Genomic DNA, 25,679 nt, shown 5'->3' on the forward strand with positions numbered 1-25,679 from the left:
TCTCTCCCCCCCCCCCCCCCAAATTGGTAATTAATCAATCAGTTTAATCATTCAGGTTTTTATCTTTCAGTGGGATGAGAGTATTTACTAAAATAGGGCAAAGCTTTTATGTGACCCAGACTTGTGACTTTATCCAAGTTTTATTATTTTATTTCTCTTCTTGCTCCACTGTTGGCTGCAATACTTCTGGAAAGCTTGAGTGTAGAGTCTGTGTTCTTTACATATTAGGGTAAGTTAAGTTCTCATTGATGGAGTGTTATTTGAGCAGTAGGCCAAAGCATTATGCTTTATACATACTAAAAAGTATCCAGTACCTGTAAAAAGCATTTGGGGCTTTTTCAGTTAGGAAAAAAAAAAAAAGAGAGAGGTAAATAATGGGCTTATTAGCTCGGAGAACACCCTTTGAACTACTAAATCCAAAACAAACTTTCTGTTAGAAGATGATCTGAACTTTGTCTTTTTGATCAGTATAAAAGATCACTTGGAGTCAACAGTAAAGAATCACATCTGCATGTGATGTTTTGATAAATGTTAGAAGCCGTAGGCAAACTCCCACCCTATTTCTTATTTGCTAAATTGATTTGGTATCCTGATGGTACTCTAGCTACACAGCAGAGAGACTTTAAATTAAAAGCATTTTAGTATTGGTCAGGCTGTCAACTGCCATGATGACCAAATAATGTGCAGAATGTAATGACTGTACTTGAAGCTAGCAGATATGTTGCATGTATAATGTGAAACCTGTCCCCTTCTTTTATTAGTAGCACCATGTGCTATCCCAGAGCTCCTTAAATATGTTATTTTTCAGTTTTGTACAAAGTGTAGTTGAAGAAAGAAAGTCTTGTAGCCTGGAAAAAAGAGCTATGGAGTATTTGTCCTGTGATGTGAATGGTATCATATACTTTTAACTAGATCACAGAGGTAGAAAAGAGTAAAAGAGATGTTCAAGATCACTTTCTTCTTCCATCATTGCCTTAGAGAACATAGTGGAAAATCTGCCTGTTGCCCCACCAGAGGATCTCTGCTCACCAGTCCTTCCTCCTCCTTAGAATGAAACTTGAAGAACATCTCCAAATCTAAGCACACAGGATGAAAGTAGCACTGAACTGTGTCTTTCTACTTGTAGCTAGTGTTCAGTGCTGTCAGTCTCTAGGGCCTTTCCTTGAGGCAGGTTTCAAAGTAGAAAACTTTACCATTCAAATCCCTTTACAACTCTCCAAGTATTGTATTGTTCATAGGCGAAGAGATGCTTTTAGGAAAATCCAAAGAAATGCTAAAGATTAATAAAGGAATGCAAAGAGAAATAAAAACTCATTGCCTACAGCTGCAGTTCCTATTAACAAAAACAAAGCTAGGTACATGCTTTGTTACTGAATTTTGTTTCTGTCTTCCTCGCATGATTTTAGTGCAGTCATTTGGTCTGAATGAATTATAACAATGAAACTCTGTGTAACTTTACATCTTTAAGTCCAGATTTTCTTGGTTTGCTTGTAGGCTTTCCAGATCTTAAAAATAAGAGAGTGCTGCTAATAAGTAAAATGAAGGCTACAACATATAATTGTTCTTACTGCCTCATCTGAGTAGGAAGAGAGTGCTGTAATTAAAATCCGTAATTCCACTGTTCCAGATAGCATCTACCTCACTCACTGATATTCCTGTTTACCTTCACATTAGCATCATGTCACCCAAGTCTACTGCTTGTAAGGAGTTACCGGCCGTATAATTGCAAACTTGGACATACCTATATTTATATGGTGCACTACAATATCAAAACTGATATAAAATTTAATTTTGTGAGTTATGACACAGACATGCTTAAATCCATTTGTAAATTATTGAAGACATAACTATTCTGTAACAAATTAAGCTACAGCTCACCAGCACTTACCATTCATGCAAGCCCTGTAATATTACAGGTTGCCCAGACTAGGAATGAAGTCATTAAAATGGGATTGCAGCAGACCAACAAGCCACAGAAAACATCTTTAGTAAATGCATGTCTAGATGCACCCTGCATCTCCTGTTGATTCCCGTGGGATGTGCCATACACCTTTGAAACCCTCCTCTATGGAGGAGTCCAAAAGAGGGGGAACAAGCAGGGATCAAGGTGATATGGGAAGGGAACTTCACTGTCCAAAGTCATAGCGTGGTGCGTGCTCTGCTGTGGGGCACTATGGCACGAATGGTCACTTGTGCCCTATGCCTTCATTTCTGGTGCCTTGCAAATTGTGTGCTTTGTCTTGGCTATGCTGAGCTCGTTGCTGAGCAGAAGCTACAGGCAAGCAGTTTCCAGCTAAGCAACCAGTGAGAGTTTTACATTATAAGCAGTCTAACACACAGTTAGAATATGTTATTAGATCTGCACATTGCTAATTTCAGTGCATGGGGAGGGCAGCCGAACAGTAACAGTGGTTGCTCAGCTGTAGTCCTGTCTTAGGCTGCTTTTATTCACCCTGGAGGTGCCATGGAGCCAGCCTGGGGTGCAGTTATTCTGAGCACTTAATCACATGGTCTCAGAAACATTTTAATAAACTCTGACCAGCAACGCAGCTGACAGCTTCGCCTCAAAATAAAACAGCTACCCAGGATCTCAACACAGCAAGAAAGCGTCTCATCCAGCTGAGAAGATAAGAACTCTGGTACCCAGCAAAAATGTCCGACAAAACCCCCTTCGAAACGGATATGCTGACACTCACACGATTCGTTATGGAGAAGGGACGTCGCGTTAAAGGAGCAACAGGGGAGCTGACGCAGCTGCTCAACTCCATGCTGACTGCCATAAAGGCCATTTCCTCTGCAGTCAGAAAGGCAGGTCTTGCCCACATGTGAGTCCTACCTAGCGATACGGGGAGGAAGAGGAGGTAGAAAGACAGCTGCTTGCACAGCAAGTCTGGGGAATGGGCAGGGATTCATAAATACATTGGAAGGGCCTTTTTTTAAGATGAGTGACTTTAAGCCTGGATTATCAAGAGTGGGAAGTGGGAGATCTCTCTTTCTGGAGCATTTTAATATTGGTCACAAGATAGACATTTAAACTAACTGCTGTTCTGTAATATTTTACGCTAAAAATGTAACTCAGAACTTCAGTGCACTGTTCACCTCGATATCCCTTGTAAATGCTGATACTGATCTGTTTTTAAAAACTACTCTGAATTTGTAGAATATCACACTGTGATTTTTTTCTGCTAACATCCAAGTCTGGTGCTGAGCTGTGTAAATAAGGGCTTGGCTTATCTTGGGAAGCTGATGCTCTGCCTGACTGCAGTATAAGTAATGGTCTAAAGCAACTGACCTCTGAGAAATGCCATAAGCTGCCATGCATGACTGAATTTTCCCCTTCCTTCCTCAAGCAGTATCAGGGTTACAGGTGAGGAGTCTTAAAAGGCTCTATATAAAAATCAAACATAACAGTTTGACATCTACTGGTTTAGCAAATGGAATAAAGAATTGCTTCAGCAAAGCCTGGAATGAACCAAACTCTTCCTCACACACAGAGGTGAAATAGACATCAGTGTCATTCTTTTAATGGAGATCTATCAGCAGTGGTTCAGAGAGCTGCAATGTCCTAATAAAATTGTGCATTTAAAATATACAGATTTTATTCTGTACTGAAAGATATGTTTCTGTACATGCCTGTGCATGTACATATGCTTACATGCGTAAAAAAGACAGGGAATATATTTGTGTAAGAAAGACAACATTTGTAACTTGTTCTTTCTTCTTTCTTTTTTTTTTTTTTTTCCCCCCCCCATGTGGAGACTTCTGTTGACTATTTGGTCAAAGTCCTCATAATCTTTCCAAATCATGAATTCAAGGTCTCAGCACTATCACCCTCACTTTACAGGCATGGACCATAATATGTAGAGAGGGCATGAGACATACTCAAATTTAACAGCAGTGTCAGGCTGCTATGCGCTAACTGCTAAACCATACTTTGTTTCTGTACTTAATAGTGAAGCTAAGTTGTTTTGCCTCCCTGACTTAAAGGAACTGTTGCCTTGGTCTCATTTTTATCTTTCAATATGCAACCTCTGAAGTATTTAAAAGTGGGGAGAACCTCCATTAGAGGTGGAACGGGTTTTGCAGGACACACAGTTACTGTGCTAGATGAATCTTCCCTTCAGAAATAAAACAGCCATTATGTTAAGAAGCAAATATCTCTTTCTTTAAACAAAAGTTTCAGGTGATGTACCAGAAATATCTAAAGTATCCAAACACACAGAGTAACCATTCAAATTACTGCAACTAAACATGACATTTCAGAAATTCCCATGGCAAACTTTCAACCACAGTGACTGGCTTGCATCCATTTGCATTTGTGAAGTTAGAGAGTTCTGATTTTTCTACCCTCTCCAAACAGGAGACTGTGAAGTGACTTCTTTAATGTTAAAGAGTTCAGCATGAATTTTTAACAAATTTGCCATTCAAGAGTAAAAGAGGACTTTTTCCAAGCCACGGACTTGAGCTGGGAATATGCCTGAAAACACACTAACTGGAGAATGGGTGCTTAGCACTGCCTGAAAAATCATGGTCCTTTACAGTATCTCAAATTTGGCACTCCAAAACAGAGTGCCCAAAATGCTTAATACTTCTGAAAATCTCAGGGAACTTTAAGTAAGACAAAAGACCTACCCTGCCCCCAACTAAGGTCTGCTTCTGACCAACATCTAGGGACTAATTAGTTGTCCCTTTCCCCTTCCTTTTTTTTTTTTTTTATTTTTCATAATGAATAAAAATGCTATATCTATTCCCTGTATGAGTCCTTATACTTCTAAGATACCCAGACCATGCACATTAGGCCTGAACAGTGCTTCCTCAACCGGTAATCTCCTAAATATGTATACTACATCTTTAGTGTATTGTAAAATCAGGATAGGGAATGGAAGCATCGTTCCCAACTCAGCTGAGATCACCGAATAAAACTGACCTTGATCCTGAGGGAATTATCTGGGGGTGCCTTTAAAACTTCTGATTTTGTGATGGCTGGGAAGTGAGTGGATGTGGGTTAAAGGACCGTCACAGAGCTCTGAGCAGCCAGCAGAAGAAAATAATGCAGGTACTAACTGCCCTCTCCTTCCTCAAAACTGCTGACAGCTGCTTCATGAGGCTCTTAGGGAAGCTTGGCATGCACTAGCTGGGCTGTGGGCTCTGCCTCTGGCCTGGAGAACATCCAAGCAGAACCAAAAAGACCCTTCCTCTTTCTCATGCACACTTTTATTTTCCAGCAGCAGCAACCATCTCCTAATGCACCTCATCAGTTTAATCCAAAGGTTAGAGGTGTGGGAAGATGAGAGGAAGGAGTCAGCCTGACTTTTTTTTCTTTCTTTCTTTCTTGTTTTTTTTCTTAAAACCTGTAATGTTGTCCTCCCTCAGATTTCCTGATTTACTTTCCTGTAGGTTTGGTATAGCTGGCACCGTGAACGTGACCGGTGATGAAGTGAAGAAGCTGGATGTATTATCCAACTCTCTGGTGATTAATATGCTCCAGTCCTCTTACAGCACCTGCGTCCTGGTAACGGAGGAGAACAAGGAGGCCATCCTCACTCCGAAAGACAAGCGGGTCTGTGCAGCTCCTGCCTTCAGGGGTTTATTGGCTCAGGAAGCAGCAGGTGGCACTCTTGTTTCAAGCATAAAACTTGGGCCTGACACACCCCCCGCGCCGCCCCCCCCCCCCCCCCCCCCCCCTTCCCGCGGGAATTCGGAAAATTTGCACCATTACTGCATTGTTTTGATTAATAACTGTGGTGCATGGCATAGTTTCAACAACTAAAGGAGCTGTGGAGGGTAAAATTATTATTAAAGTTTTGTGAAGAGGGGAGAATAATTATTTTGGAGCTTGTTAACACACCCCAGATCTCAGGTATAAGTGTATTATTAAATTCCCTGACCGCCGGTGTAACATTTTGGACTACATTAATATTTAGGCAAGATAAAATGAGATGAGAGTCTGGCAGAACTGGGTTTTATGTTACGTGTCCAGAGGAAACACCTGACTGGTTCATCAGGCTTCCCCCAGGAGGGGATCCTATTGCAGCAAGATACTGCTCACACTGACGTAACCTACCCTTTCCCCAAGATGTTTTCTTTCTGCCTTCTAACTCTCAAACCTCACATCACAGGCAAGTTCTTTTGTTCAGAACAAAACGTAACAAAACAAAACATGTTTACTTGAGGAAGATGCTCACTCCCAGAATGAGTCACTCCTTGTGCTTTCAAGTGATTTCTTGCATTGCTTGGCAGCAGAGGACTGCTCCTTTTTATCATGAGATTTTGGGCTGTCTGAGCAGAAACATGCCCTCTCCTATTTCTCTGGCAGGCCCTGCGCGCAGTGGGTGTTGTGCTGCAGGGCCAGCTAGGTCAACAGTGCAGCTTTCTTGACAAGTCATGTCAGGTGTACTTGGAGGGCTAAATGCAGTCTAAAAACCATGGGTTTTGTCAAGTAAAAGGAAATAATAGTGCAAGACTACATATCATTTAATGCTTCCCTTGCCACTTCTATTTTAGGGTAAATACGTGGTGTGCTTTGATCCCCTTGATGGCTCATCCAATATAGACTGCTTGGCACCAATAGGAACAATATTTGCTATCTACAAAAAGGTAAGAGAATGAATGAAGCACACACGGCATGATTCACTTGGTAAAAGCAAAATGTCATGGGTATATCAACTTGCTTAGATTCTTTCCTAGGTCCTTTAGGTGTCTTTGTGATCAACAGAGCCTTAGAAAGAGTACAAGAAGTAACACTTAAGATTCACATGTGCTAAAATGCTGCCTCAGTTCCCAGGAAGGGGACAATCATCCCATTGAAATTGCTAGGTGGCAGCACTTCCCTTCTCCAGACACAAGGAGCTTAAAACGCTCTCACCATCAGGCAGCTTGTTAGTTCCTTCAGCGATGCTTTACTTTCTGCAGGGAAGCTAAGGGGTGTGGTGGTGCTCACAACTCAGCATTTGTCTTCCCGGATACAGACTGGGAAGGGCTGACAGTCACCGCCTGGATCACATCACAGTTAGCAGTGTGGTGGCCTCCCAGCGGGAGCTGCTGTGCCTGTTGGATGGGACTTTATAAGCACGCTAACGATGGAGACCACCTGAGCCTGAAGGAAGCCGTCTCCGGGGCCCTGCCAGCATGTTTGCTGCCATGGGGCTGCACAGCTCTGCAGCCAATTAACAAACATTTATAGTTAAGAGTCATGCCAAGTCTTGTGATTTGACTGCTAATCTCCCAGCAGTTGGTGTTTTTCCTAAAGCCCGAACTCACGGTCATATGACTATGGGAGACCTTCAGCCATTGCTATTGTGAAGTAACATCTACGGTACTTGTGACTGCAAAGAAGTCTTTGCAGACTCAGACGCTACACTTCACATGAGCATACATTTTTAATGTCTGCTATTGTCTTTTAACTCATAATTTTCAACCGGTTAGTCCTCATTTTTCACACTTCTGGTAGGCAATCTGCTAATCACTGTTGAGAATATACATGTACTAGTAAATCATATATATGGCACAGTCTCAACAGGGTCATGGCACAAGCACATGGCTGTCCACACTGTTAATGGTTAGTGCAAACGCCCATCATAGATGCAGCCCAGACCAAACAACACAGAGATGATGCCTGGGTACAGCTTGTGGAAAGAGCAGCCCAGGGACTATCTCCAGTATTATTCTACCAACTTGCTTTTTGCCGGGAAGAGAGATTAATTGTATGGATGCAATCTATGCAACATGCCCCTATGGCATGCAAAGGGAGCCCCACCCTTTCTGTTTATCTTTCTAAAGGTAGCCTAAAACAATACAGCACCTCCCAACCTTTACAGGTGGTAAGCACCATCTTACAAACATCAAACGTTAGCTTTCTCTTTAGGAATGCTGTGGTCAGTTACTCTGTATAAAGGCAAGTGCTCAGTGTGACTCATATAGCTTAGCAGGTTGAAATAGAGACTATATTTCTCTACAAGATTTAACTCACCAGCTAATGTGTAAGTTGAAGACTACAGACTTCTCAGTCTTTCCTGGGATTCTTCTTCAGAATAGAAACATTTCCCAAAGAACTCATGTCATTCCCAAATGCTCAAGTTTTCAATTAATTTTATGATCCTCCCATAGTTGTGGTTGTTCTAATATATATTAACTTTTTTGTTGTAAATACTGTAAGTTACTGGTTTTCAGGTGGGTGAGTACCTCCAGTGCTTCATAAAAAGATTACATTGCTTTTTTGTACAGATATCCAAATGAAAACCCTGCTGCTAGGATGAAGCACAATTTGTCAATTACAAGAACAACTTACCAATTTTCCCCGGAAAATTAGAAAAAATGTTGCGTTTACAGATTTCCGCTTGCATAATTCTTGCCATTAAAATGCTAATTCCAAAGTACATGTTAAATAATGCACTTTCCTCTCAGACAAGACAATTTTGTAGCAACACTATTAACTTTAAACACTATTAACTTCAACCCCCTTGAAATAATGAAATAATAAGTGCTTTATTGATTGTTACTGAAGGACATCATGAAGGGAATAAAAGTGATGTTTACCCAGTGGATGAGAATCACTTAAGAAACAAAACACGTTTTCAAGCCATTTAAGGTTCATTAACATCATTCTAGAAAAGCTAGAACAAATGTAATTCTGAAGGATGATTCTTAACACCTGTCTGATATTTGGTACCTTCCAATTCTCAAATGATTGTGTGACTGATTTTCTCAACATGTCAGCACCTTAACTTCATTTACAAAGCCATATTCTCCAGAAATGAAATATTTTCCTATTTTAGGAAAAATATATAATCAGCACTTTTCTATAAAGGCCAGGCTTGGCCAATACAATTCAAACCTGAAAATAGTTCCTCTAGCTGCTCCTAATCCAGAGCCACCACCGTGGTGGCAGGTACCATCGCCTCCTGCCAGAAAAATACTGTATCAGTTTCTTAGAGGAAAAAAAAAGTTTCTTAGAGGAAAAAAAAAATGGGAAATAAATGCCATTGTATGTTTATTTAATTTGCCACCTGGCTTCTACTTTCTGAAGCATGGGTAGCATTGTTAAAAAGACCAGAAATGTCAGAAGAGTGGGGCTGAGGGAGGAGCCTTGCTGAATCAGCAAAAGCCAGAGCAGGGGATAGGACCTTGACAGTCACTGCTGCTGAGGGCCTCTCAGCTGCTGGAGTGTCAGGATGTGGTGACAGTAAGTATTATTTGCTTGGATTCTTCCCACTTTTTCAGTGAGCTGAATCTGCAACCCTCAATTCATACTGCACATATATGCTATGAAACTCTGCTGCTTTGTTTCATTTTGGTTTTAATTTGTAACTTTGTCCAATGCCTCAGATGTATTTTATTTCCTCCCCTTCAGTGTCATGAGGACAATCTCCTTCTCTCCATGTGGTCCCTCACAGAGAAGGTGTAAGAATTCAGGGCAAGTACAAAGGATACTCATGAAACATGTAATACGAACAAAGATCTGGAAACTAAGTCCTTCCAGAGCTGCTCCCACTGCTGATGAGAACTCCCTTATATGATATGGGCAAATCATACATGCAAAAATTTTCAACCCTGGGTATCACCCAAGGGTACCCCTGTAGCCAGACTCTGTAGACCTTGTTTTATCTGCTTCACATCATCAACAAGCAAAAGTGACTCTGTCAATGAACACTTGTGAGAGCTTCTCTGCAGTCCCTCTGCCTATTTCAGTGCTTTGCATAAAGACCTCTAAAGAGATTTCACTACCGCCATCTCATAGTCAAAATAGAATAGAAAGGAAATCCATCTGTGCACCAGAAAGAAGTGAAAATATTCAGCAGCTATCAGAGCGTACCAGCTAGGTTAATTCCCTGGTTTGTTTCACTGTACATGGTACTTGGCAGGACGAAACTCCTGCAGTCCTAACAATGAAATATCAGCTGATTTCTAGCTTTTTTACATTCTGACAAGCTCTGCAAAATGTTTGTTTGAGACTGGCCTTTTTTACTTCCTTTTGGAAGCTCGCTCTCAGAAACACAGTTCTGAATAAGGATGGAAAACCAAGGGAATTCTGCCCAACTGTCCACCTCCCAAGGAAGGTGTTCCTCTGTTTTTTCAGCATAGTCAACAAATAAGTGGTTTCTCAACCATATAAACATGGAAAATGTATTTAAGAGATAGGACTGAAAAGCTCGTCTCTGAAAAATATATTTTAAATCAATACCATGCGTAACCAGCAGCTGCATATACTGTATATACACCATGTCCTACAAAACAAACCTCTTTACTGTATTTATACTAAATTACTTTTTATTTAATGAGGAAAGCATATAAAGAGCCAGGAGAATCATAATATGTTTGGAACTAGTTGTGTAATTGTATGTTTAATTCTGCAATTAATGTTGCTAATAATTAGTCTACTATGGACAACCATTGTTTTTGATGTTGTACGTGCCATGGGGATTAATTTTTGAAAGAGAAGATGCTATGTAGGGTATAAGAGTTGGTTCTGTAAAAGATTGTTTTAGCAAAGGATTAGCCACCAATAGTCAGTATTCAAAGCTCTGGAATATACAAACAGGGGTTTTAACTAGTCTTCCTTCATTATGTGCATTATAACCTCTCTGAATAAGGAGCTTGACACAGAGTATTCCAAGGGACTGTGTATCAGATATATTTGCACATGTTATATTTCAGCTCCCATAAGGAGTTTGTTGCCAACTGGATTTTTTTTTTTCCCATGGAAGAGCTTGGAAAAATAATAATAATTAAAAGTTTTGAGCAAAACAGAGCTAAAAATTGTAAATGAAAGTAATAAAAGTAACGGAATCTTTCATCTGAACATGAAAACATTTTGATGTGGAATTACTGTCTTCATATGCCAAGAAAGATGTAGTTTTGGTGTATCACATCTATTTTCCTCTAGATACTGGCATACAACAATGAACTGGATCCCCAGATTACCCTTAGATTTCCACTTTACTAGGACCCTGATGGGTACCCTGAGAGCTCTTTGCCATGGGGCACAGCAGAGGATTTCTCTGTTGGAGGAGAGGTGTTTTCCTTTGGAAAATATCTGTGTAAGGCATTCTTGATTTTTTAAAGAATTTACTCAATAATCATCAAATATTTTATTCTACACATAACAGTCTCCACTGATTTTTAATTTTTTAACTAGATATTTTGGGCTAGAGCTGCTATTTTTATTTATCTGCTACTAAATCTAATTAGGTCCATGCAATTACTAAGCAATTGTCTGAGTCTGGAAAAATAAAATGCTAAACCAGGGCCTGAAGAAAGGATCTGAGTGGGTTCTCATTTCAATCCCTTGTGAACCACCAGCAAAACATCCACAGAAGACCCACAACAACTGACAAGCTTTTAAAGAAACATTAATATCAAGCATTCCCTACCCATTTTGTAGTCCCAGGAGGTAAAGGCTGGAGTCAGCCTTCCCAAGTACGCTTGGCTGTTCTCCTTTCTTATTCCACCAGTCAAACTTTTGTAAGCTGTGGCTGAGGCACACCCCCAGAGCTGGCTGGAAATATTTGCACCAGGTCTGCTTGGGCTATTGTTTTTCAGTGATAACTAAAGAGCCAAATCAAAATACAAGTATTGGAAATTGATTAAAAGCCTGAAGTAAAATGCCATGTGAATGTTCTGTGTGGAGTTACAGATGCATACCTGTGCACAAGCACTCGTTACATGTGCGAAGCAAATGCATTTGTTATTTTATATATAATATGAACATTTATATCACTTCAGTTACCCATCTCTTCACCAGCAGAGACCAATGCATAAGCTCGGTTCCATCATGTTGCACTATCTACCCTTTTATTCTGCATTACTGGAAGCAATTTGTCTGTACTGCTAATTACTGCATTCACCTCACAGTTACTCCCTCTGAGGGTTGTCAGTATGATAGCTTATGTTTACATTTACAGAAAATCAGTACCTCTGTTCTCAGATTTCTGATGATCTTGAGTTAGTAGGCTGGGCTGTAATGCTGAGGTATCAGCTTTGTTGCAGGTATTGTATTGATTGCATGACATGTATAAAATAACAAACTCTCAACATCCTGTCCCAGCATGCACATGTGCTTGTACCAAACTTGCTCTTAACAGGTGGGAAAACTCTACTTTGGTTGTTTCAAAGGCCTGTGTAGACACAAAAAGGAAATCTGCCTCATATTATTATTTAAGTGTTGTTTTTATTGTTTCACATAAAAATTTAACCTTCAGTCCAATGGTTATTTTTCCTCAGGAAACAGATGATGAGCCTTCTGAAAAAGATGCTTTGCAGCCCGGACGCAATATTGTTGCTGCAGGCTATGCCTTGTATGGCAGTGCTACACTGGTCGCTCTCTCCACTGGGCAAGGAGTGGACTGCTTCATGCTCGATCCGGTACAGTCATTGTGTTAATCACATTGTCACTATCTTTTAGACCTTTCCATGCTTGGGTTTACTCATTTCTGCTACTCCTTGTCTCTGTAATCTAGGCAATCTACACTATTCTTTTTTTTTTCACTCACATCCTGGAGCACCCCACCTCTGCCTTACAAATATTCAGTAATACATGATTATATTGGTACCAATACCTCTGTTTTTTCTGCTCAGTGAAAGAGAGTTTAAGTTAAATAGTGTTTGAATCCCTGTTCATTTAAACCAGACTGCTACTTAGCACGAACACTTAAGAAAATACACTCTGAACAGTGCCTTTGCCTCCACTTAAAGGACTCCTATTTTTTTTCTTGTTCTTGCTTTTTCTGTCTGTAGAACCTCAGCATGTTCAGTGTTTAGCCTGGGGCAAGGAATGTTTTTTGATACAGTTCATGCAAAGAGATATCTGATTCCTTGAGTGCAATTTAGTTTTATGTCTAAGTCCTCTAAGCTACATACCCAATTATTTGCAAAAGTACAACCATACCCATACAGTTGGACATGTGTTACCCCTCAGTGTTCAGCCCAGGAGCCCAGCTAGTGTTCCTGGAGGAAGGACACTGGTCATTTGAGAAACCAGCATTAGATGTGGGCAATGACATAAGAGAGTTTTTTAATAAAAGGATGCATTATTATCAAAACTCCATTAAGTTTTATAAATAGGCTCATTCCAAGTGGAAAGAACTGGGACCTGAACTGCTCTGGTTAGATGAAGAGAAGGTGGAAGCTGTTCTCAAACTGCAGACAGCAACACCTGGGGTAGCTGACCACATTCACTTTAAGATATTTAGACAAGACAGGCAAGAAGAGTTCAAAAATCAGAAAGCAGTGTAATTGCTTAATGTGTAACCTTATTATTTGTGGACAGAAATTCACAATCCATCTGCTTCCAGGGCTGACTGGTCTTCTTCTGATGTTAACTATTACAGTAGAATTGCTTTTTGCTTACAGTACCAATGTGACAAGTTTTCATGAACATAACGCAGAGTCTGTACTTTCTGCTCTATTTGTAATACTATGAAGTTACACACAAGACAGGTGCTGAAAAGACCAAGCTGTACTAGCGTTTCTCCTGTCTCTGGTGCAACAACTGCTACAGAAAGTCACAAAATTTTCTGCTGCTTCCTAATAGCTGGTCTGTCCTGTTCTTCTGTAGGGTCTCGGTGAATTTATTTTGGTGGACAGAGATGTTAAAATCAAGAAGAAAGGAAAGATATACAGTCTCAATGAAGGGTATGCGAAGTATTTTGATCCTGCAATGACAGAATATTTACAAAAGAAGAAATTCCCTGAGGTAAGAAAATATTAGCACTGTACCCAATGTACTGTGTGCTGGTAAGCACTGCATTCCATGAAGTCCTGGTGGATGGGAAAGGATTTGAAGGCCTGTATGAGTTCAGTCCTATGTAACCCTTTCAGGCCATCAGGTCCATTTTGGGTATGTATCCCATGTGTTTTGTTTCTGGTGCCCTGAGATTTTCTACAGCTTAGACTTCAGTAAGTAAATTCATAGCTTGTTCATCACTGTGTGGAGCAAAATGTGCTGTACATGAAGAACCCAGGTTTTTCAACAAAGCTCTGAAAATGTGCCAGCAAAATGTGGGGGTACCTATGTTTTCTAGGTTATCTGACTATGCAGCTCAGTCATATGTGCAGCTGAGCATTTGGGCAGATTATACCTACTGCCCAAAAGGTGCCTGCAGGGAGCTGGGTGAACATCACTGTCTCCTTCTCATACCCACTTGAATCTGAGAAATGCAGTATCACTCTTGCACTGGCTACTTTCATCATATGGAGCAAAAAACCCCCATAGGTTGAAAAAACAATGGTGTGAGGCACAATTTCACTATATTCTGTTGTTAAGAGGATTATATGTTACCCCTCAGAGACATAAAGCTGAGAACACCCCATGTCTGATGAACTTCCTCGTGGGGTTATACAGCTCTATATGGCCTCTAATTCATGCTAGGAGGACAAAACACAAGCTCTCAATGTGGAAAGCTGGAAGCTCTCTAGAAAGTGTGGCTATGTGACCAGTAAGTTATAACAAAATATTGTGATTTGGAACACTTAATTTGGCCTGGAAACTGGTTCTGGTGCTCTTGCTGTTAAAAACAAACAAAAAAAGCCCCCAAACAAGCCATAGGATTATTTTTTAAGATATTAGTTGTTGAGAATACTTACACGTGTTCATGTAAAATGTAAAAATCAATGTATCGTAGAAAACTTCAGGGTGCTGCACAAGGGAAATGTACTGAATAGGAGTTTAAACCATAGTCCTGTGAAAAGCTCCTTCTGAGCTGAAAATCTGAATTTACTGCACTGGATACAGCTTCAATGCTGACCTCTTATCAAAACCTCTTTTCCATATTACCCAGATTGTAGTTACAGAGGGTGTCACATCACAACATTTTAAACATATTAATTTTGAATATTTGAGGTTATTTTGAAACTTCAAAATCAGCTTTCAGAAGCAGAATCTTAGAGCACAACTTTCATAATTCCGAAACTAATCCAGCTGGGAAGGAGAAGGAGCTCTGTGCTTCTCATTCTGCTCATGTTATGCTGAGCTATGTATTCAGTATAATGCATAACACTAGATTTAGTAATTTGTGGTTTTGCAAATCACCCAAGTGTTCTTTACAAAAACTCTTAAACAAATACTCAACCACAGGCAACTATGAAAAGACTGAAGAGATTTTAAACTCAGTAGAAAGACCGGACAGGGATATATCACCACAGGCTCAGTAAGGATGGCTCTATCATGTGATTCACTAAATCCTTAGGCTAGGACATACAGGAAAAACCTCATTTGCAAACTCTATTTTATCTCAAATCTGTGCTTCATTTGACAAAACCTGTTGAAAGTGTCTCCTCTAATGCAACAGAAGTTGGTGGACAGTGTTTTTGTTACTTTAAAACAAGCAGCACAGTAGTGCATGGGTTATTTGGGGCAGGGGAAGCCTTTTCAAGGGTGCTGAGCAAGCACATTGCTTTGCTGCTCTGAGACATAGGGTGTCTGTGTGAGAAGGGCCAAGGCACCAATGTTATGGCCACAAAGCACAAGGAAGTACCATGCCCATCTCAGAGCTAGTTATGAACCTAAGTTTTGGAAACAGTATAACTCAGTTTCTTGATTCAAAAAGGATATTATATTTGCATTGTGGGTGGACAAGAGAAAGAAGGTTTTGTCACTCTTCCACAGCATAAAGCTTGCCTCCTGGCACCATCTGTAAACCTTACCAGCTACAGCTACATTGATGATGCTCCTACCTTCCTTGTAGCACCTGGCTGGAGCGTTGCACAGCTTTGGTCTTTGTCTTCCTCTCTTCAGCATGCAGAATGGCAGTGGGGGCTATCTGCTGGATACCCCCTGCCTCTGACTTGAGGAGGAACTGACGTGTGGGGCATGGGGGACCCCTTCTTACTCAGGCAGATCACTCTCACCCTATGGCCTTCTGGCCACTAGAAGCCAAGAGAGTATGCATTAATTTCAGCTACTTGTCACTTTCTTATACCTTTTTCCCTTTTATCCTACCTTGGTTCTTGGTCAATATACTGTTCAGATGACTCTCTAACATTGCCACAGAAAACAAAAATTTTAAAAATAAAACAGGCAAAAAAAGTTGGATGTTGTCCACAAGTGTGTTGTGTTCTGTATCACTGTCACCAGCAACCAAACATTACAAACCAACTGTTTATGTGGAGAGAAGACATTTTCCCTTACTAACAACAGTGTCCTAGAGCACAGTTTGGACTACAAAGACATGTTGACCCTCAAAGTTTCTTGTGGATCACCATTCACCTAAGGCATACATTCTGAATTAAAAGCACTGGAAAAGTGCTGTTGTTCTGCAGGTCACCTGTAGGCCTCCTACCATTGTCATGCAGATCTTAGAAGGAAATATTTATCTAGACACATCTCTTCTGGAACAAGACTCCAGAGTAAAGCTAACTTTTTTGTCGAGCATCAAAATCTCCTGCCGCTTAACTAGCTTGAAGAGCAAGCTGCTGTTTGCAAGGCTGGCTGGAATGCAACATGTTTACTCCAGTCTGCACTGTATAATGTGATTTTCAGAAACAGACTCCACAACTTGAATACCGTTATACAGCAGGTATGTTTACTCCGGTGCTGGTGCAAGAGGATCTCTCTACAAAGCTTGCACACCCACCGCACATTTTACCAAAAACTTATAGAGTGTGGATATCCATATTCACTGGGTTACATAACACAAACATACATATGCACGAGTAAGGCTGGGTTAGTTCGAAAGGTCGGTGTCAGCAGTTTATGTTCTCTTTGCACCTGTGCATTGCCTACTGGGGGACGTCCTGGGGGGGGTGTGTGTGTGTGTGTGCTTTGGGAGGAAGGCTCGTAGTCTTTCTCAACTTGTACTTTTCCTTGGAGCATGCACAGATTCTTTTAGCCAACTTCTTGAATAACAAGTGTTTTCAGATGGTTTACTCATTCTACCTTATCTAAAAGTACCAGTGTATCCAGTTCTACCGTTCATATATGGCTATCTTGTTCATTATCAAGACTAAACTAATAAGAGCGCATCTGCTTTCCAAGGACAAGAAACATTTTTGCCAAACATAGTAATTCTTGCTAAGTTTCCACAGAAAACTGCTTTGTTTTGATGAACACAGTAGCAGTAGCCCTTGGTAAGCTTTCACAGAACAGTCAGGGCAAGCAGGATTATTAAGCAATATTCAAAAATCATTATAAGTTGCTATAAGTAAATAAGTTGCAAAGCAGGTGATCATTTCCTTGTATCAAATGGACACTGCTGGTCCAGAAACTGTTTCTGCACAAATTTCACTCTAACTCCTTCCAAAAGTGGGTTCTTCTTCCAGTAATGCTTTTGCAGGGCCCTAGCCTCTAGCTGGCACTGGTTCACTGATGGTAGAACATTGTTGTACTTTGCTATTCCACACATATTTATCTTTGCTTCCTACAGTCACAAGAGAAGCTGAATCTCATCATGGCTTGCTGATTCAGAGACATGCAATGGAGACTCCCTGGTTAAAGATTTCTCTTAGCAATGCCATCAAAAAAAAATCATCAACATCACACTTCAGCATGAAGCATTCTTCTGCCAGCCAGCCCAGCTGTGCCCAAGTGACATAAAAAGCTAATAAAAACACTGCTTTTGTCACCATATCTGTATGTGGAGTGAAGGATGCAGGGTGATGCTTCTGTAGCCTGTAGAAAATATCTTTCTCACCCCGCTCTCCTAGTCATCATAGTTATGCAAGAAAAACTTGGTCATGTTCTGCTGTGGAGGAACATAACTGTCAGAAATGAGTAGAATAAAGAAGTGAAAAAGTTACTTCCATCACACCGTGAAGAAAAAAAATCACAGGACCTATCTGTTAGGAGCCATTTTTGTTACTCTGAGTTAAGCAAAGAAAAGCAGTGGAAAGGATGAAACTAAGAGTAATAACAAGTTTACTCAAATGCCATGGATGCTGACCAAGGGAACATCAAGGTTCTCCAACTCTTTCATTAGCATCAGCTGAACCAGTGTAAAGTGCTCATTGGGAAAACACACAGCTTGGCATTACTCAGAACTCAGGATGAATCTCCCTAGCATTCATGTGCTGTTATTTTGGTTGAGAAGACAGCTTGGGCAATACGCCAACAAGCATGCAACACCTATTAACTTTCTCATCTGTAAGAAAAATGCACGAGTGACCTAACTGGAGAAACAACAAGTAACACTCCTAGTAACTAAAGGGCTATTTATACCATGCAGGTAGCTAGATGTTAAGGGAAGTCTGTCTGTGGTTCAGATGGTAACCATACCAGAATGAAGGAATTCCTCTTCTGTATTATTCTCAGCATTGTGTTTCTAGAAGATTAATTTCTATCAGCGTAAGAAGCAACTCAAATTGTCAGTGGCATCTCATCAGCTTCACATAACACTGCCCACACACACATAAATTGTGTAAATTACTTGCATGCATATAAGAAATCCAGCACATCCCAAACATATCTGATAATTTGCACACAGGTGGCTCAGCTGTGCAGTTCATGGTCAGTAAATTTTTCATACGTGGGTTGCAGATTCCTTATTGGATAATGCCATAGAAGCAGTCCTTAGTAGTCTGTTTCTGGGCCTGCTTATGGTTGACATGCTGTGACTTTTCTTAAAGTTTAACAAACTTGTTTAACAAACAAACAAACCAGAAAAGAGAGGTCTTCCTTTGACGGTATTTTTAAAGGTAATTTTAGACTGTAATGACCTATTTCCCTGAAAATTGTCCCTTCTTAAACTGCAGATTTGCTTTGGTCTCTCTTTAAGACCTTAAGGTGTTGTTTTCTGACCTCAGATTTTTACAGTTGCAGTCACAAGTGAAAACATCTGTGAGATGGAGAAACTACCACTTGAAGTCTAAATATATTATTTGAGAGGAAGCCATGAAAAATAAGGCATCAACTACTTAAATGTATTGTTCAGTTGTGCCTGGAAGTGATAAGGAAAGGTTTAAATAAAACTAAATATAAAAGCTCCAGGCTGTGTCTTATCCATCATGTCTTTCATACTTTGTATTGTTTTCACCTGAATTTTTAGTAGTTCTCCTAATGTGTACAAGAAGAAAGAAATGTAGAAAACAGCACAGGTACTGGGTTATTCAACAGGGTTATTACCTATGCTGGAACAGTTCCCTGTTCCAATTTTACTACCAGCTGTATCAAATATCCAAGTCTTATATTTAGTGGATTAGGACTCAACTTCCTAGTGTTGTGTGGCATTATATTGTGTAATTTCATTAGGATCTTTTCCCATTTTAAAAGAGAGTAAATATCAAAACTTCACAGTTGCACAGAACAGTTTGAAAAAGTGATTTCAAAACAGAATTATTAGTTCTTCTCTATCTCTGTTTTTTCCTCCTACTTGTGTTTTGTTTTTTTTTTTCTCCCAGCTAACCTCATGATTTTGCTGGGAAGGGTGACTAACCTGTGATGTCTGAAGGTCTTGGAGCTGGCACTGCTGAACAAATTCTCTATGTATTTCTTTGGATCTAGTATCAGCACAAGGCAAGCTTTGTAGAAAGCACTAAGATTTTTTATTAGACAACTGATCAAGACATTAAAAAAACATGCAAAGGTTTTTTCAAACTTTTAACATTGCAATACACAAGTACATAAATATATTAAATGTGCATGACGTCTTAGTCTCTAGTAATTTTCTGGAGAGGTGCAAATTCCTCCTATGCTTCATTCAAGACAGAGTGGGAGACATCAAAAGACCAACAGACTTCTTGACATAGTAGCTTTCAAAAAGCTTTCCTTTGGTTTACATTTGTATTGTATATTTCCCCTTCATAAAATTATGGTGACGTGTTGCTTTTCTTGGGTGGAGCTTATTTGGTGTATATAACTTGTATTTGTGTAAGACACTGTGCTTCTCTTCTGCATTTCCCACCTTATCAATTTTATGATCAGCAAACCCGAGACTGATATGAATACTTCCCTGACTGACCTTACTAAAATGACCTCTCCTTCAACATTAATTTCTAGCTGAGAGCAAGGAAAATTACATGCATGAATAAACTGCTATGTCCCAAACTAAGCTGCAGAATGAATGTTATCATCAATTTCACAACCCGATAAATAAGCTAGAAGGAAAAAGCTGGAGCCCTCTAGGAACCATATAGATGTGTCGTGAAAAGTGATGTCCCTCCTCATGGCCTGGCTTAGGAACCAGTGAAGAACAGGCAATGAAATGGGTACCTTGTTCTGATAATGTGGAGAAGTTTTCACTCACTGTTTGCAGCCCTTGCTTTTTCACAAGCTGGGGGTTGATACCAAATTGTGCACTCAAATTACAGGCACTCTGGTTTCCATACTATGAATGTATCTCTCTAAAGTGCTTATTTTAGAACCCAGAGACGATCACCATGTCTTACAAAAGGCTAAACTTCAGGCTGGTTTATGTATTTACAGTGTTCATAAGCAGACATTTATTTAAGCAGCTTTAATTCCTGTTTTATAACAAAATCACATTTTGCAGTGCTACTGACTGTCTAGCCTGGTAGATATAATGTTTTACTCTTACATTTTTCAGGATGGCAGTTCCCCATATGGTGCCAGGTATGTGGGCTCCATGGTAGCTGATGTTCACCGTACATTGATGTATGGTGGGATCTTCATGTATCCTGCTAATCAGAAGAGTCCTAAAGGAAAGGTAAATAGTTTGACTTACTCTTTGGTGAACTTAGTCAACCTAATACCTCTGGTTTTCCTGGAGATGTAAAGAAATAGTTCAGATATATAAACAGACAATAATTTTCCACTCCTGGAGAAAATTATCCATGGATATGATAGCCAGCAGTCAAATTTAGGAAAGAAATACAGGCAATTCCCAATGTGAGCCAGAAATCTTCCTGTGTGTTTTTATGCTACAAAATACTGAAATGGTTTTCACTAAAACTAAGGGATTTATTCACTTTTCTAAAGACAAATATTTCAGTACCTATGCCTATGCACAGCTAGCAGATACAACACCGGCCTAAAGAAGACCTCTGCACTTTATACTGGCAGTGACAGTCCAGGTGGAATATGCTGAACTCCAGACAGGGTGTAGTCAGATGTTAAGACAACACAATTTGCCTACCTAATGTTTCCAAAGGGTACTGAACTTACTCTCACCAGCCCTGCAAACTCAAGCTTCTACTAATTTACCTGAAAAACTCTTGTCAGTGGAAGGTGAGTTTCATGCATGCTGCAATCAGTACTCTGGGAAAAGATGATTTACCATTTGGATACCTATACAAAACACACCATGACTTAATGCAGTGCAATACAATGCAGTGACTCCCTGAATCTACTGGTCCACGGACCATAGCCAACCTCAAGTTTTGTCCTGCAGCACTAGATGATACCCTTATTACCAAACTTCTAATTAAATATGCTTTAAAAGAGATCTGGTTATACAGCGGATCTATGAACCACCAGTAACCTGCAGGTCATCCTTAGGCAGTGATTGGCTCAATGCATAATAGATTGGTCATGGTGTTCTGACCGTAAGACCTTCTTCTTTCCTGACCAATACCATACTTAAAAACTTCCATTCAAACGTTTTTGGATCCTTGGCTGGTATATGCAGAAATGTGCCCTCATGAAGCTACTTGCCCCATCTCCCACACTGGTATCAGAACATTCTGATGTCCACAGTTCTTTAGGTACAGTGAACTTATATTTATCATAGTAACAGCAGATTGAAGTGGCCTGTGAAGTGAGGAGAATAGGAACTCTTCAGAATACACAACAGAAAATGTCTGCATGTTTGTCCAGGCAAATTTGATTTCAATATTTGATAGAGCATTCCAGAAAAAGAAAATCAAAGCCCCCCCAAACAAAAAAACCAAACCAAACCAAAAAAAAGCCCCAACACATTAAACGGTGTGGATCTATTTGTGTATCAGAGCAAGAGACAGAAAAGGAATTTGCTGTGTGTGAGAGAAGTGGCTTTGCTGACTAGCCTCTTCAAATTAAACTTTTTGTGTTGAAATCTGTGTTAAACCATTGTTGAAGAGATGAGAAACAGGACAAAAGAACAAATGTACAACGTACTTACATAATTTTATAGAAATCAAGATTTCTGCATGAGTTAAAGTACATTGACTACTGGATTGATCTGGGTTGGACTGCCATAGTAGAGAGAGTAATGAAAGAGGCAAAACCTGTACAATCACTACAAATCAAGTTTCCTTGTTCCCTTCTCAGACTGCAGGTGTATACAGTTCTTTTCACACAGATCTCTTCTTGTTGGAGAGATAATGTCTTTGTGCCAGGTGCCCTGATCATCATCCCCCTAAAAGACAGTCTATGCACTTGGATAGAGAGCTGAGAGGAACCAAATGTCACTGAAATTGATACAAAGGCTTTAGAGCAAATGTAAATTACAGGCATGTAGGCCCTTGCATACAGAGCTCCTTCTTTAAGTTAAATAAAGAGAGCAAAATTCACAACAACCAGTTAAGAAGTAGCCAACAAATAAATCCCCTTTTCAAATCAGATATGTTAAATAATATTTTTTATGAACATAAGGCTTATAGTTCTCTATTAGTTGAAACATGTTAAACCTATCTGAAGACAGAGACCATCTGAAGACTCCTAAGAGCAACTACACTACTACCTGAAGGAAAAGTGCTTTCCTTAAGCCATGTAGTCAGAGTTAAGCAACAAGAAACTCAAGACATGGTTCCACATTGACACCACTGCTGTTTTTTGGCTCATGATCTTCCAAAAGTTGTCCATGCACTAGGGAGAACAATAAAGGTTGTCAGTCCTGTGTTGCCTGTCAGATGGAGTCCTTGTACCAGAAGTAGCACTTCAGTGTTAAAGATAAAAATTAAGGTAATATGCACTCTTCAAGGTTGTTACATGGTTTTATTACAAACAGCATGATAAAGGAATGATGGGTAGTAAAGTCCTGTGTCCAACCCATTTCTTCATCTCTATATGTGGTTGCAACCTGTTATGGTTCCTTTTCCCCAGAAAACCTCTCTTTTGCACATATAGAAAGACCTTTAAACATAATATGCACTGACATTGTCATGTATGGGTGTTTCATAGACCGTCAAAGATTCAATTAAACCTACAGAAATAATGTCTGTTAAAAAGTAACCAGCTATCATACATTTTAAACACAGAAACTTTTGGCATATGTCCCAGATAAGTTTGCATTCTGCCAGAACACAGGCATAGCAGAGGTAACATTTTTAAAGATGTGAACAGGTATCGGGGTCCAAACCAAAAGTGCCTCCATAACAAAAGGGAAAATTTGCTTTTAATAATTATGGCAGTTTCTTTTGAAAACAGACTCACTATCTGGATGCGTTCAGGCTACTAAAATCTATTCATATTTCTGAAGAGTGGCAATCAATCCTGAAATTTGAAACTGGGAGCATCAAGTTTCAAACTCCAAAATATCCTGACCAAACACAACATGATTACCCCAAGCTTTGAGGTAACACATAAAGCCTGTACATGAGAAGAAATTCTGGCTTTTCTTTCCTGGTATTGTTAACTTAGCTGGCTTAAACTGTTTTGCTGATGTCTGTGGGCTCGACAGCTACTTTTGACATTTTTGACAAGATACAGCTTCACCGGTGCTGCACATCAGTACATCAGCTTGGAAACAATGGTGGTGATTCTTGCATGCTGGGTCAGTACACTCTTCCTCAAAACAAAAGGTATTAAGGGAGGTCAAAGGAGGAGAGGGGAGGAGCTAGGGCTCATTGACAGACATTGCTGCTTAGGTCAGTTGATGTTTGGTACAAAATTTTCCAAAATCACAAAAGGAAAGTTAGATTCTGGTAAGTCCTTTGGTGTAATTTCCCCCTAAGTCAATCATGTGTTCCTTCTTTCTTTCTAGCTCCGACTGCTCTATGAGTGCAACCCTATGGCTTTCATCATCGAGCAGGCAGGTGGGATGGCAACTACAGGAACTGGGGCGGTGTTGGATGTGAAACCTGAGAGTATTCACCAGAGAGTCCCTCTTATCCTCGGTTCTCCAGATGATGTGCAAGAATATCTTGCTTGTGTACAGAAGCACCAGAAGAGCAGCTAAAGGCTTTTTCACATCAGACCTTGCTCATCCATCTTCAGTTTACAGAAAAAGCCAAGATGGTGGATTCTAGCAATTAGCATTCATCTCTCAGTGAAAATCCCACATTATGAGAACAAGACAAACAGAGAGAATGGCTGATGAGAAAAACAAAAATTTCATTTCTCCTTGCAGACAAGTGTAAAAATCCTTTAACTCTGATTTATGCAGTACAAATGTAGAGACAGAGGCCTGATTATTAAACAGAAGCGACTTAATTTATATAATATTAACAATTGTGTCAGTACCCCAGTTTGATCTGAAGCTTTAAATATGACATTACCTGGTTGGCATTGTTTCAGACAGAATTTTCACATCAACATTCACAATGCTGTTTTCTAGATTTTCTGTTAGAGGTTTTGTCACAAGTGCTTTTTATCTTGACAGCCCTGATAAGACCAAAAGTCTCATGATGTGTGAAACAGTGTTTTTAAGTTCCGAAATATATATGGCTTGGGTAATTAATAAAGATTAAAAGGCTGCAAAGTTGCCAGGATATTTCAATATTCATAAGAACAGGAAAAGGCTTTGTGTTATTTACAGACAGGTAACCTTCATCAGCACAAATTAAAATAAACCATTGCTACAGATGTGACACTCAGATCATGGCTATTCCCTGTTTATTTTGTCCTCTGTAACAGAAGATGAGCTATTTCCACAAAGCAACTGTTACACTCCCCTTTTCTTTTACTTTGAAAGGTTCTCTTTCATATTGAAGCTTGATCTGTTATACACATTATATGGGTGTTCCTAGCCACCTCCAGCACACTTATCCTGTTGGTAACCTAGTGCCATGTCTCAGACTTGACACCACCTAATGAATCAGGTCTGAAACTAGCAGGCATTCATTGACCAATGAGAGCAAAAATTATTAATTAAAAGAAATGTGTGCTTCTGTTAAGTGATAGGACTGCAAAAACTGGGCTTCAGGTCACTTTGAGTATTAGACATCCTGATACATTTATAATCCTTCTGTCTCATTATATGGGCATTTCTTTTGGTGACCATCTTGCCATAAGCAACTCCTGCCCCATCTGCTCATTTTCACCCCTGCTCCAGGCCCCCACAAGACTTTATTAAAAAAATTCTGTGAATTACATCAGGGCATAGATAGGAGTTAAAAATATTCCTTTGAAGAAACTCTAGTGGTTATTTTTAAACTTACAACTATGTTCTATTATTCATAAAGAAGAGGCAGGCTGAATAAAGACAGACAAAAAATTATACACAACAGGTATTTACCCTTAGGTATTGTTATCCCAGGGGTGAGGATGTGGTTTCAGTACTGCTTCAGGTATCAAAGCACTCTTTCTGCAGGTCTTTATCTGTCACTCCTTAAAGCTTTAACAGTGGCAACTGCCCAGGATCAGCAAGTACAAAGTGTACTTGTTTATTCTGTTCCTTGTCATGTGCTTCCTAAATCTCTGCTACCGACAGCAAAACACAAGCAACCCTTAAATCCTGGAGAATGAAGAGGAAGAAGAAAACTCTGTGAGAGTTTAAGCAATAGCCAACATTACTGGAGAATGCAACTGTGCACTCTGACTCTGAAAGATAGTAAATCAGTTTTCCTGCAAACAAAACATGCACATAGTGTATGTGTGCATATATATATGTTTATACATATATTTTATACATATATAGTCACCCCCTCTCTCTCTC

General features: G+C 39.8%; 1 protein-coding gene across 1 annotated transcript; it reads left to right on the top strand.

The window, feature by feature from the left end:
• The first annotated feature begins 2,577 nt into the window (after positions 1-2,577).
• Positions 2,578-24,618, top strand: LOC141973138 (fructose-1,6-bisphosphatase isozyme 2). The gene is made up of 7 exons (XM_074931360.1): positions 2,578-2,825; positions 5,398-5,560; positions 6,505-6,597; positions 12,220-12,360; positions 13,553-13,690; positions 20,472-20,591; positions 23,787-24,618. The coding sequence occupies exons 1-7, from the start codon at positions 2,653-2,655 to the stop codon at positions 23,979-23,981; spliced, it is 1,023 nt and encodes a 340-aa protein (XP_074787461.1). The 5' UTR covers positions 2,578-2,652; the 3' UTR covers positions 23,982-24,618.
• Positions 24,619-25,679: the final 1,061 nt, after the last annotated feature.

The sequence above is a fragment of the Athene noctua genome, chromosome Z (assembly GCF_965140245.1).
Source record: "Athene noctua chromosome Z, bAthNoc1.hap1.1, whole genome shotgun sequence".
NCBI classification, from domain to species: domain Eukaryota; kingdom Metazoa; phylum Chordata; class Aves; order Strigiformes; family Strigidae; genus Athene; species Athene noctua.

Excerpts from the sequence above, each read along its gene's own strand:
- LOC141973138 (XM_074931360.1), top strand. The coding sequence starts at position 2,653 with ATGTCCGACAAAACCCCCTTCGAAACGGATATGCTGACACTCACACGA. Across the intron at positions 2,826-5,397 it reads AAGGCAGGTCTTGCCCACAT|GTTTGGTATAGCTGGCACCG; the intron begins GTGAGTCCTACC and ends ACTTTCCTGTAG. Across the intron at positions 5,561-6,504 it reads TCACTCCGAAAGACAAGCGG|GGTAAATACGTGGTGTGCTT; the intron begins GTCTGTGCAGCT and ends CTTCTATTTTAG.